This window comes from Sitophilus oryzae, unplaced genomic scaffold (assembly GCF_002938485.1).
Source record: "Sitophilus oryzae breed Bouriz unplaced genomic scaffold, Soryzae_2.0 scaffold_85_pilon_pilon, whole genome shotgun sequence".
NCBI classification, from domain to species: Eukaryota; Metazoa; Arthropoda; class Insecta; order Coleoptera; family Curculionidae; genus Sitophilus; species Sitophilus oryzae.
Genome location: NW_022147483.1, coordinates 2,294,555 through 2,308,204, shown reverse-complemented (window position 1 = coordinate 2,308,204; position 13,650 = coordinate 2,294,555). Strand labels below are relative to the sequence as shown.

The following is a 13,650-nucleotide window of genomic DNA, read 5'->3' as shown; positions in this document are numbered from 1 at the left end:
TCCAGTTCCAAGGGGGCGAAACCACCCCTCAAATATTACAATATTTTTTTATTTAAAAAACGGTCAAGTTTCCGAAAAAACGCTTAAACACGTATATTTTATTTTGTTTTTTTTACATATTTTAAGATTTTTTAAAAATGTATACCTACAGGATGTTTCGAAAAATCTGGTCATTGATTAATCACGATCCTGCTTAAAGCGCTTGACGTAAAAAGCTGATTTTTGGAAAACGGATTGACTTTAGGGTGTAGAGGTTCGATAAGAATGGATTTTTCGAAACTCGAATTCTAAGGGGGTGAAACCACCCTTCAAGTATTAGAATACTTTTTTTATTTAAAAACCAGTGAGTTTTTCGGAAAAACTTTTAAACACGTATATTTTATTTTGTTGTTTTACATATTTTAAAAATTTTTAAAGATTTATACAGGGTGTTTCATAAATATGACCATTGAGTAATCACGATGCTGCTTAAAATGCTTGACGTTTAAAGCTGATTTTTGGCAAACGGATTGACTGTGGGGTGTAGAGGTTCGATAAGGAGGGGTTTCTCGAATCTCAAATTCCAAGAGGGTGAAAACGCCCCTCAAATATTACAATATGTTATTTAAAAAACGGTTAGTCTTTCGGGAAAACGCTTGGACACGCATAATTTGTTTTTTTACATATTTTGAAATTTTTTAAAATATCATACAGGGTGTTCCAAAAAGTTGGGTAATTGATTAACTGCTTGACGTAAAAAGCTTATTTTTGGCAAACGGATTTTTCGAAAGTTAAATTTCAACGAGATGAAACTACCAAGTTATATAATAATATCGCCATATTGCTTTTTCTCATGGTGACATAAATGTTATCCATTTTGTTATCCATGTTATTACAAGTGTTAACCAATATTATCCATGTTATTACAAATGATTAATTCGACGCGAACGAAGTCGCGGGTACACGCTAGTATGCTAATAAGATTGCGATGAGTTTTTTGCAACGGCTATTAAGCTATCTTGTAATCTTGTACGCTTCTTGACAGACAGACAGACAGACGGACAAAGTGATCCTATAAGGGTTCCGGTTTTTCATTTTGAAGTACGGAACCCCAAAAAAAATGATTCTTTATTAATGTTTTCTGTTTCACAGGCAAGTTACATACATTCTATAATCAACACCTAGCCAAATGGAAAGTAGCTGATATATTTATTCATTCGGTGGCGTTTCCTTGTTACTTAACAGCTTTTTGAGGCCGAAAAAATATATATATCGTTGGCTTTCAGTAATGACGTAAACCGAATCGATTCATCTATTTATGACACCGTGGCAGCTAACGCATTTTAAAATGTCGCTCGTCGATAAACGGGCCACATCGAATTTTAAATTGGGTCGATACGGATTTAAATTGCAAATCTGGCCGATTTTGAAAAATTGAATTTCCGATAGCAGTGAATTTCGTTAAATCGCGGCTGGTCAACATTTTTCGCATTTCGCAATTTCAATTTAAAATAACCTGGATGGCCAGATTATTGAAATATTTTTTGGTTTAATTAAAATATGGAGCTATGTTTAAACCATTGCATATCATGCTCTTTGTGGCTATTTTAAATGAACATTTTGCAGTACTATGCTAATTTTCAAACGTACCCGATAATGTCATAACAGTATTATTTTGCACATGTTGAAAACAAACACGGTAAAGTACTTTAAAACGGTATGTACCAATCACGTGTCGAGTGATTCTAATGTAAATTATTAGTATACACAGGCAATACAAGTGATACAATGAAATTTAAAATTCTATAGTAAAATATAATATAAATAAAAAAATTGCCGCCGGGAGGCACGTAGATATAGCAGCCCGTACTAAAATATGTTAATAAAAAGTTGGTAGGCAGTTCTTTTAGTTTCAAAGTAAAGGATTTTTTCCAATTTTAGTCCGCGGTTATTTCCCCTATCCGCCACCTGGGGTCGCGTCCGATGGGAGTTTGGAGTTCTCCACACGGATTTTCTCAAAAACGAACTAAGGAAACACGGAATATTTCAAAAACTACGACTTTGACTGATTTTGATGTTATTATAAATTTTGTTGCAAATATTATTCCTAATCTTAAATTGAAAACCGCGTTTCGCTAGCTACTGTACTTTTGGAGTTACGATTTTTTTTAATTTTTAACCCCCTCCCATACCCCCTTACCAACCCCCCACCACCACCAAAAACTAATGGCCATATTCTCGGGCGTCACAGTATTTTTCTGCCAAATTTGGTTAAAATCGGTTCAGCGGTTTTTGAGTTATCGTGTTACAGACGGACAGACAGACGACAGACATCATGAAAATATTTTGTATTTAGGTCATGTATGACCCAAATAATTCATTTTGAGTGAAATTAAAAAATCTTTTTTTTGCCGATCTTAATAATAGCCTACCATACCTATTGGTATGGTCGGCTAAAAATATTTTTTTACGCGTAAAAAAGAGTTTTATACACGTAACAAAATAGTAGTACCTAGCATTTTTCTGTTTATGTCTGGTTTGTAATCTTTGGTACCTTTGTTATGTCCAGTAAGGTTCTGTCTATTTATGTTATTTGACTGAGGTGTTAAAAACGACGTCATAGTAGGCGTAGAAATAACGATCAGTTCAAACTCATTACACTCATTTAGTGATGTTGGTAGCGAATATTTCCATTCGAATTTTGCAGGAAATTGCAGAAATTTCCGAAATATTCGGTCCCAAAATCGCGAATATTCGCAAAAATCCGAATTTTGCAGGAAATTTCTTTTCAAAATTCAAGACATTGATTAAAAATTTAACGGAAGTGTATCAAGTATGCCTATTCTTAAATCAGAAGAAAAAGAATGCTTCTCCGCCTTACAAAATAGAAAACGTATGGCTCTTCAACCAATGCATTTTGCCGCGAATCTCTTGGACCCCTCTGTTTCCTGGGAGAGCAACTTAACAATGAAGAACACATAGCCGCTATGGAATTTATCAACAATACCACCAACAAACATCCTCAGTTTGTCAATAATAAAGAAGCCATTTTTACAGATGTAACAAATTATTGCGCCAAATCGGGTTTATGGGTTCTCGACTACGTTTGGATGTCAGTTAAAAATGTAGACTGTCTAAGTTGGCGGCAAGCAATGTGTAAAAATACTCAGTTGAAATATTTAATTGTTACCCTGCTGTCTTTACCAACGTCATCTGCAGCCACTGAGAGAAGTTTCAGTACTTACAGTTTTATCCATACTAAAAAAAGGAATCGCTTAACATCACAAAGAGCCGGCAAAATAATGTTCGTAGCTCATAACAATAAATTATTACTACAAAAACAAAAAATGGATATGGAGCATGATATTCAACAACATGAAACTCCTCCAGAACCACTAGAACCCGTAGAGGTAGAGGTCCATCCTTCAGAATCAGAACCAGATGATACATCAAATATATCTGTTTGGAAATAGAAACTGACGAAGACAGTACTACTACTACTATAATACCCTATGAAGATGGGACCAGCTCGGCGCCTGAAAGTATTCCGGAATAGAATAATTCAGTTATTTTTGTTTTACGTTTTTTAAATTTATATGTCGTGCTTTTTTGTTTTTTTTTAAGTTCAGTCATAGTTCATTGGTTTATGTACAAAGTACACATGTTACCAAATGATTTTTGTTATGTGTTATGTTTATGACTTTTATGAGTTATGTAGGTATTGTTTATTAGAAATATAACAACTAATATTATGTTTGTTGTTTTTTTTTCACTTACATGTTGGTATCAAATGTCTATATAATTTATTCCTTTATTGTATCAACAAAAAATATGTGAAATTGTAAAATTTCCTAAAATTCATAAATTTCCGAAAATTTCGAAAATTTCGGAAATTTCCTTCAACAATCAAAAATTTCTGAAATATTAACATCACTACGACTCATTACAGGGAAACAATTAATTGTAATAAACCACACAATTATACAGGGTTGTTCACCACATATGACACGAAGTATTGTAGCTAAACGATTAGATTTTTAGAATTTGTAAGTTTTGGGTTCGTTGAAGGACTATAAGAGCTACAACTTAAAAATATTTTTACAAGATACAGAGTGTCACAAATAAGTAAAAAATATTATAGTTGTATTTTAAATGGAACACCCTGTATATTATTCTATTTTTGGATTCTACGATTGAAATAAAGGTAAATTTGATTATGGTTTATCACACTTAAACCTTACCGTTTTTGAAATATTTTCAATTTTATGAAATTGCAGTAAAAATTTTAAAGCTTTATTTCTCCCAGGGTATTAAAGTTTTTAATACTAAATATTTACTGAAGCTTATTTATTGATCAGATATTGTGTTGCAATAATAAAAATTTTACTACCGTATACAGAGTGTCCAAAAATTTATATTAAATAATTACTAGCTTTAAACGGCAATAACTTGTTTAATTTAAATGGAACACCCTATATATTTTACGTGAATCAGATGCACAATGTAATTGTCTATCAAATTGTATTGTACCATTTTTTACCCATCTCTTTAAGTTTTCACAGAAAATGCATTTTCTTATAATTTATACCTCATTTATCACTATACCCATGGAATATTGACATTTTAGCTTATTTTTAAAGATGTAACAAGGATACAGATACTAATATTGTCGATATAGTTCGCTTATTTAATTAAAAAATTAAAAAAAACTGTTTATATAGTTTTTGTTAAAGAGGACCAATTAATATGATCCCAGTATTCAAACTACATTAATTGACTGTTTACGTTGTAGTAATAATTGCTCCAAATACTAAAAAACTGAATTTTGTGTGTGTATTAGACAGTGTGGTAAAAAGTAACACCTTATAAATTTTATTTCATTTATTGACGAATGCTTATTTATAAAAACAGAGACATTCATTTTCATAACTTATTATTATATTGATTTCTGAGCCAAATCCACATTTATTTAGAATAATTTATTAATTACAACAATTTAAAAGTATGTAATTAACTAATTTTTGGTGTTTTTGGTTGGAAATAATGGTGGTATATTTAATTGGTATACTCTTTGACAAAGATTTAAATAGTTTTTTTGTATGCCAATGGGCATGCAATATTTACCACCTGTACATTTTGTACATATTATGGTACTATAAAAAAATCTGAAATGTCAATATTCCATGGGTATAGTGATAAATAAAGTCTAAATTATAAGAAAATGCATTTTCTACGCAAACTTAAAAAGATGGGTAGAAAATGGTCTAATACAATTTGACAGACAATTACATTGTGCATCTGATTCACGTAAAATATATAGGGTGTTCCATTTAAATTAAACAAGTTATTGCCGTTTAAAGCTAGTAATTATTTAATATAAATTTTTGGACACTCTGTATACGGTAGTAAAATTTTTATTATTGCAACACAATATCTGATCAATAAATAATCTTCAGTAAATATTTAGTATTAAAAACTTTAATACCCTGGGAGAAATAAAGCCTTAAAATTTTTACTGCAATTTCATAAAATTGAAAATATTTCAAAAACGGTAAGGTTTAACTGTGATAAACCTTAATCAAATTTACCTTTATTTCAATCGTAGAATCCAAAAATAGAGTAATATACAGGGTGTTCCATTTAAAAAAATACAACTATAATATTTTTTACTTATTTGGGACACTCTGTATCTTGTAAACATATTTTTAAATTGTAGCTCTAATAGGCCTTCAACGAACCCAAAACTTACAATCTGTAAAAATCTAATTGTTTAGCTACAATACTCCGTGTCGTATGTGGTGAACAACCCTGTAGAAAACACTGCTGTATTTTGCGACTAAAATGGTTCTAGGCATCACATTGTAGCTTTTATTTCTATCAATTTGTAGATCTCCGAAATAGTGAAATACCTATGCTTGATTTTATACGAAAATAGCAAACAAGTGTGGTGGTAATTCTCGCAATATGTATCAGAGAACTAGCACTTTGCTAGCACATATTGTTTCTTTCTCCTTCCAAACGCGTGAACCTTGGATAACAAAACGTACCAGACCCCAATTATTCAGCTCGATCTCGACGAATCCAAAACCGTTTTTTACGATTGTCGTTGTTGCTTGTCATCGCCGGACGGTGTATTAATGTTATTGTCGGAAAATTAGGTCGTCCCGGTGCAGATTCTCAATGAAAAGTCCTTAAAGAGCGTTTTTTTTCAGTCCTTGTCGATATTTATAATCGGCCAGACTGCTTGCAGAAGGCTAGCGGAAAAGCAGTTTTTTAACCTTTCTGACGATAAAGCGCCAAGTCAAGTGTATAATTTTATCCGAACAGAAGAGGAACTACAATATTTCTTCGATAAATACAGACTTTGTTACTTTTAATAAAACATTTTAAGTACCGTCTAACGATAACCTGTTACTTTTCGTCTGGTAGTACTTATTGGTAGATATACAGGGTTTGGTCCGAATTGTATTCCGCAAACTTCGGCAGCATATTCTGCAGATAAAAATAAGTAAAAAAGTTCATGTAAATGTATGTCCTAAAATACTTAGTTTCGAAAATACAGGGTGTGGAAGTTTCGTTTTTATTTCAATTTTTTCTAAATAATTTTTGAAGTAACGTCAATATTTGGATGAAAATTGGGGTCTGGGAATTTTCTGACAAGAGAAATTTGATTTTGATGTCAATATGACCCCTACTAGTAGAGGGCGCCACCTACATGTGTTTTAACTGTTTTGAAGCGTAATAACTTTTTGGCCGTACCTGTATTAAACTACCGAGCGAAAAAATATACATCTCTGTTACTTTTTACGTAAAAAATATCTCTTTGTAAAAATCGCTACGAGCAACGGTTCTTAAGATATTTAGAATGGAAATAGTCAATACATGACATTATTGAGGAAAAATATACTCTGTTTTTTTTCTCAGGTAAGATTTCGACAGACGATGACAGAAGAAAAGCAGATGACGTCCCATACCAATCTATTTATTTTACTACAAAAAGTTTCTAATAATTTTTAAGTTATCTATGGATAGGTTTAAATATAAATCCGTCATGCGTCGTGTCTTGTTTTTTTAACCAGTTTTATTGGTTTATTTAAAAAATGACAGATCGTATTTCAATTTTATTGGTTTGACGGAACGATGAACGACAAACGGACGCCGATGCGTATGAACTCGCCTTTAGATTTTTGTTATTTTTGACGCTTGTCAAAGTCTTGCCAAATTATATAAAAAGAATAATTTTGTGTCAACTTTTGTTAAACTTCCCGCATTTATGATTATATTTGATTCAATATAACTTATGTACAAATACAATTTTGTAATCAAGTGGAGGAATAAATAAAAAATTAACTAAAGACCCAGAGCACATTTTATGGTTACTAACGCTGCCCAAATCTTATACACCAATGAGGTTGATTAATTAACTTTAATACCATTTTTTCGTAGATAAGTACATCTTTGATATTATAGAAGGATCAAACTAAAATCATATTAAAAACTGATCGTGTGATGTCGATATCGACATCACACGATAGGTAAATGTGTTTATTATGGTCCTTCAGACCATAATCTACGACGAGTATACGAACTTTATTGATAGTAACTTTATTGGTGTATCTGTATAAGACTTTCTGCCTGGGCAGCGAGTATTAACCATAAACTGTGTTCTGGGTTCTACAGTTAATTTTCACTCGATTTTTTCCTCCACTTGACTTCAAAAACAAAACACACGTAATAACACGAATCAAAATGCATCATCTTACAAAACGCAGGTTATTTTACATAAGTTATATTGATAAATATAATCATAAATGCGGGTAGTTTCATAAAGCTTGAAAGTAAATAATAGTTCCTTTTTATATTTTTTGGTATGTAGTGGTCTTGTTCCTGTTTGTTTTGTATTAACACATACCGTTTTTATTAAATAAAATAACTCGATTACATTTTTTCAGTTTTATACAGTTTCTTTCACAATATTTTGAAGTAATCACTTGTCATCTTGTCAATCAAATTTTAAATATATCCTGCTATGCGTTCCAGTTGTACCAACTTATTTCTTTGTAAAATAAAATAAACTACTTTGAAATTAAAATGACAGACACATATATCACTGTCAAGGATCTTCTCGTTGGACAGACTATAAACACGTTGAATAGATAGTTATTTCACTGAAATAATAAATTTGAGAAATTTTTATTTTTTTTAAATTAATCATAAATTTTTCTGCAAAAAATGATGATAAAACAGTTACTGTTGAACTTTTGGCACAAAAATATTTCAAATTTATGATTTCAGTCTGATAACTATTTAGTCAACACGTTTAATTAATGTCAACGATGACAGGTATTGATAATTTCGATTCCAAATATCTCGAAAACCATTACTCGGAGCGATTTTTACCAAGAGACCTTTTTTACGTAAAAAACGTCGTAAATGCATATTTTTTTACTCAGTAGTTAAATACAGGTACGGACAAAAAGTTATTACTCTTCAAACCGGTTAAAAAATATGTAGGTGGCGCCCCCTACTAGTAGTAGCCATATTGACATCAAAATCAAATTTCTCATGTCAAAAAACTCTCAGACACCAATTTTCATTCAAATATTGACTTTACTTCAAAAATTATTTAGAAAAATCGAAATAAAGATGAAATTTCTACACCCTGTATTTCCGAAACTAAGCATTTTAGGATATACATTTATACGAACTTTTTTACTTATTTTTATGTGCAGAATATGCTGCCGAAGTTTCCGGAATACAGTTCGGACCACCCTGTATAGTATGCCAATGGCAACAATGATTAGAATGGTCATTGACAGGGTTGGGTAGGTAGAAAATTTTATATTTTCTATATATCTATTTTCTAATAGATCTACATACTACTATACGAAAGTAGTTTATTAACCGACCATACCAATAGGTATGGTAGGCTATTAAGATCGGCAAAAAAAAGTTTTTTTTAATTTCACTAAAAATGAATTATTTGGGTCATAAATGACCTAAATACAAAATATTTTCATGGTGTCTGTCTGTCTGTCCGTCTGTAAGACGATAACTCAAAAACCGCTAAACCGGTTTTAACCAAATTTGGCACAAAAATACTGTGGCACCCGAGAATCTGACCATTAGTTTTTGGTGGTGGTGGGGGGTTGGTAAGGGGGTATGGGAAGAGGTTAAAAATTTTAAAAAATCGTAACTCCAAAATTACAGTAGCTAGCGAAACGCAGTTTTCAATTTAAGATTAGGAATAATATTTGCAACAAAATTTGTAATAACATCAAAATCAGTCAAAGTCGCAGTTTTTGAGATAAAAAAAATTGGAAAAATTCCTTTACTTTGCCTACCAACTTTTTAACATATTTTAGTATGGGCGGCTATACGTGCCCCTTATACGATAATAAAAAAAAGTTTTTAATTTTTAATAAAAATGAAAAAAGTTATCGATTACAAAACTACTTATTATTCAGTCGCGATAAATATTAAACGTGTCGTTAAAAGAAAAACCAAACGCGAACATTAAATAAATTAATTGCACAATTTCACCGTCATCATCACTGTCAGTCGATCCCTGACCAGCGTTTCTTTTTTTTTAGAAACGACTGGAAGTGTGTCATCATCAGGAAAAAAACCGTAAAATCTAATTCGCCACGAAAAATTCAATTGTTTATTGTTTTCCTTTTTTAATATGCGTTCTTGTTGTTGTTTTCTCTCTCTTTAATTTGGTATTGTCCGAATTGTAACGATCTTTTGTTTTTATGGTTGATGGTATGGATTAAATCTAGATCACGACATGGAAAATTTATTATTAAACTTTCAAAACAAATTTTATAACAGAATATACCATACGATTGAAAAAAAAAGGCGTCAAAGACGGCTAAGGCATGATAATCGATATTTTGTCGAGGTCTTGACGCAGGGTTGGGTAGGTAGAAAATTTTATATTTTCTACACGTAGAAAATTAATTTTCTATACCAACTAATTTTCTACATTTTTTACATGACCAGACGTAGAGAATTAGTTCTGTGTATTGTGAGCCTTTTTTGAGTTTATATTTATTTCAAATACTTCAATCACAACAATTAGTACAAGAATTAAACTAATAACGATATCTCTAATTGTTATTTATTATTTAACAAATGGATAGTAGATAGTGTATCAAAAAAAGCTTAACTCTTAGCTAGAAAATTAATTTTCTACGCGTCGTTACCCAACCCTGCCTAGACGTCATTTTCTAAGCCCGTGCTCTTCATTATTTTTTAATGACAATTACTGCCAGTTGGCCGTAAGATTTTTTTACATTTTATGACTTTGATGGTATAGACATTATCGTAATAATCGTGTGTTTTTCTCAGAGGAATTGAATTATGAATTGCAGAAATTCTTCGCCTACTGTGACAGCGCTTTCGTTGAACCATACTGACTCACACAAACCGTTTCTTGTACGGAAAGACCGCTTACATTCAACAGGTTAATCGTGCAGCATTACGTAAAGCCACGAAAACGATTTAAAAGTAATTTTTTTCGAAAGGAATCGAGTCCATTCGGTAACGGTCACTATTCAAACCGCTATTAAACCGAAAATCGTTATCGTTTATAAATAAAAGTTGCATAAAAGCAGTCGATTGCGTATGTGTGCTCCCATTTATGTCTTTCCTCATTTCTTGTTTAAACAGACAGCTGAAAAGTAGTCTTATTTCGCTCGCAAGGTCACAGATTGAGTCCAATTTGTCACCAAATCACCAAAAAAATGGCCAGGAAAAATGTGTTTGTCGTTAAATTATTTATAAAAATTATTAGGGAGCCTCCATACATACATCAGGCATTTATGAGGATTTTTTAATCATTTTTCTTTTAAAAAAATTGTTCGTTCCCATTAGAATTCGAGAACAAAACCGACTTTTCAATTTAGAATCGATAAGATGATTTACAAGAACGGTAACCTCCGTGAACAACCTCATAGCACGTTCTATATGTTCCATGATTCAAAGAAGGAATGTTTAAGAATATCGATAACTCAAAATTATCGATAGTACATATCGATCTTCAAAAAATATCGATATATGTATACCTCCCTATATTTAATTATAAATCCTAACAAATCAAATCTTTCAATCTAATTAAGAATCCTCTATGTTTAGATATTTCTCTGAGAGATAATTATTCGTTTCTATTAAAACTATTTATTGTTACTTTTATTGGATTTAATATATTATTTTACATAACAATGTTGACCTATTACAAAAAAACGAGTCTTTTGAACTTCAAACTAAGTATCTCTACATGGAAAAATACAAAAAAGTTCAGAGATTTTCAAGTTTAATATTAAATTTCTTTAAAGTATACCTACAGGGTGTCTAATTTTCGTTTGTTTTAGGTACAGTGTTTCTGGTTTATGAGTAGAGATACAAAGATGCGGTTTTCACATTACTATGCTACTTTTTTATAAAACTAAAAATGCTATACACAAATTATTTGTCCTAGCCCTCTTAGTTCCTGAAATACAGGGCGAATTTGAAATTTTGGCATTTTTCGGTTAACTTATAACTTATCGAAAAAAGGTGAAAACTGATTCCCACAGAGTTCTGCACGTAGAATTCAGTGGCGTAACTAGTTTTTTGCTGTGAGCTGTCATTCTCGAAATAAGACCCAAACTTATGTTGTTTTTTTTTAAATGGGATACTGTATGTTATTTTTTGTATCTTATTTGCCTTGTTATGAGCTTTCTAAAAATATACTCTATACTTATTTTCATAAACAAAGTAAAAAACGCATTATTTAAAATATATAATAAACATAATAATTAAAGCATGAAGATATTTAAAATATGTACATATAATTAAAAAAACATCATAAATATGACTTTTTCTAAAAAAAAACATATTTAAATTAAGGTCTACTTTGCTGTGGTAAGTAAAAATAAATGGTTTATTTTTAAACCCTTCGTTCAGAATGTTCACGTGAAGTGCCAAGGCCACTATTTAGATTCAAAATTCCTTAGAAATGTTTAACAAAAATTATCGAAATTCTTCATTATTTATAACAATATGAAAAATGTTATTGCAAATAATATGGATGTAAGTAAAATTCCCATTTTTTATCTCGGTTTTTCCAGTTAGGTATACAATGTCATCATCTATAAGTCCTCATCAAAATGTATTTTTTTTTCTACATATGATTTATTCAACTTGATATTATGACAGATCCTGCTTCATAAAATTTATTCCCAAAAAATTTGTAATAGATATTTTTAAGTTATTGTGAAATAAAAATCAAAAAACCCTAGTAAAAATAATCAGACAACTTGGTCTTAAAAATACTAAAACACATTATTTTGGGGAAAATAGATTTTATCTTTTACTATTTTTTTTTAACGTCAATCACTATTAAAAAAATACAAAATTTCCAAAAAACTATGAATCTCTGACGCCTTTAAATTCATTAATTTTCTAAAATTACAATTTTACAAAAGCCACTCTGTAATTTTTATCAAAAAACCATCCTAAACTAGATGGAAAACAACCTTTTTAACAAAACTAGTAAAATTCCAGTCAAAATAAGGATATCTTAAAGTTGTATAATTACTTATATTGCCATATTTTTTAAACCACTCTCCAGAACCAAAAAATATATTTTTTTTTGTGTTTCTGAACAATTATAGATATATTTTATATACAAAAAAATCTAAAAATTAATATTTCTTGTCGATCAAAAAATGTTTTTTTATAAATTTTACCAATAAAACCTTTAGCATACATGTGTTGAAAATAAGTACAAAAATATATTAAAATACAAACCAAATATACGTGTTATGATATGAATACTTGATTATATTTTTATTATTAGTTTACCTTGAGTAATTTATATTTGGCAATGTGAAAAATGTTGAAATAAAACACGTCTTTCTGGTAAATATTAAATTATGTACATTTTAATTTATTTACGTTTATCAAAAACGTGATTTTTTAATAGTAACCAGTTTTTATTTAATTCCTACTGGATTTAGTAGACCAAGAAACAACAACTGTACAAAATAACCGTTAAAATATCAAGAAATTATTAGAAAACGTATTGCTCCTGTATATTTTTTAGCTAAATACTGTTGTTTGAAGGTTTTTCAATTCCCTATCTGAAGGATGGTGAAAAATTTTGGATTTTTTCGTTTTTTTAGGGGTGTTTCTCAATTCTAGGCTTAAAAGACTAAATTACCTTTCTATGAGAAGATCCGTGAGGTGTTTCTCAAAGTTACAGAGCTGCTCCCGTGGTACCTTTTCACTTTTTTCCAAAAAACAAGCGAAAAACTTGACCGCTGCGCATACTTCTTCCCTCATATTTTCCAATGTCCTTTTTTACATCGGTATCCAAAAAAACGATTCGAAAATGGCAGGCTCGCGTCGTAAACAATTCGAACTCGAGAAAAAGCGAAATTATCCTGAAAAAAAGACACAAATTGTAACGAAAATGTCTCCCTAATAACCGTACTTTCACGCCATTCACACACACGCGACAGCTGAGGGAAATATGTTGGCGTAATCGTTTTTGAAAGCGTCTCTTACGTTTTCTCTTGCTCGAAAACAAAAAAAGATATTAATAAGTAACGAGACTTTCCAAGAAATGATCGTTCAAAGCACTGGGGCGGTTAATTTTCAATTGAAAAACAGTACAAAAGAAGT

The 13,650-nt window shown here is 30.7% G+C and overlaps 1 protein-coding gene across 1 annotated transcript in view; it reads right to left on the bottom strand.

Moving 5' to 3' along the window:
• The window catches only part of LOC115890221 (protein BTG3-like), a 58,529-nt gene that overhangs the window by 44,288 nt on the left and 591 nt on the right, over positions 1–13,650 (bottom strand). The window contains exon 2 of the mRNA XM_030910395.1: positions 13,187–13,409. Coding sequence (XP_030766255.1) covers positions 13,187–13,308 — 122 coding nt within the window. The 5' untranslated portion in view covers positions 13,309–13,409. The remainder of the gene's footprint in view (positions 1–13,186; positions 13,410–13,650) is intronic.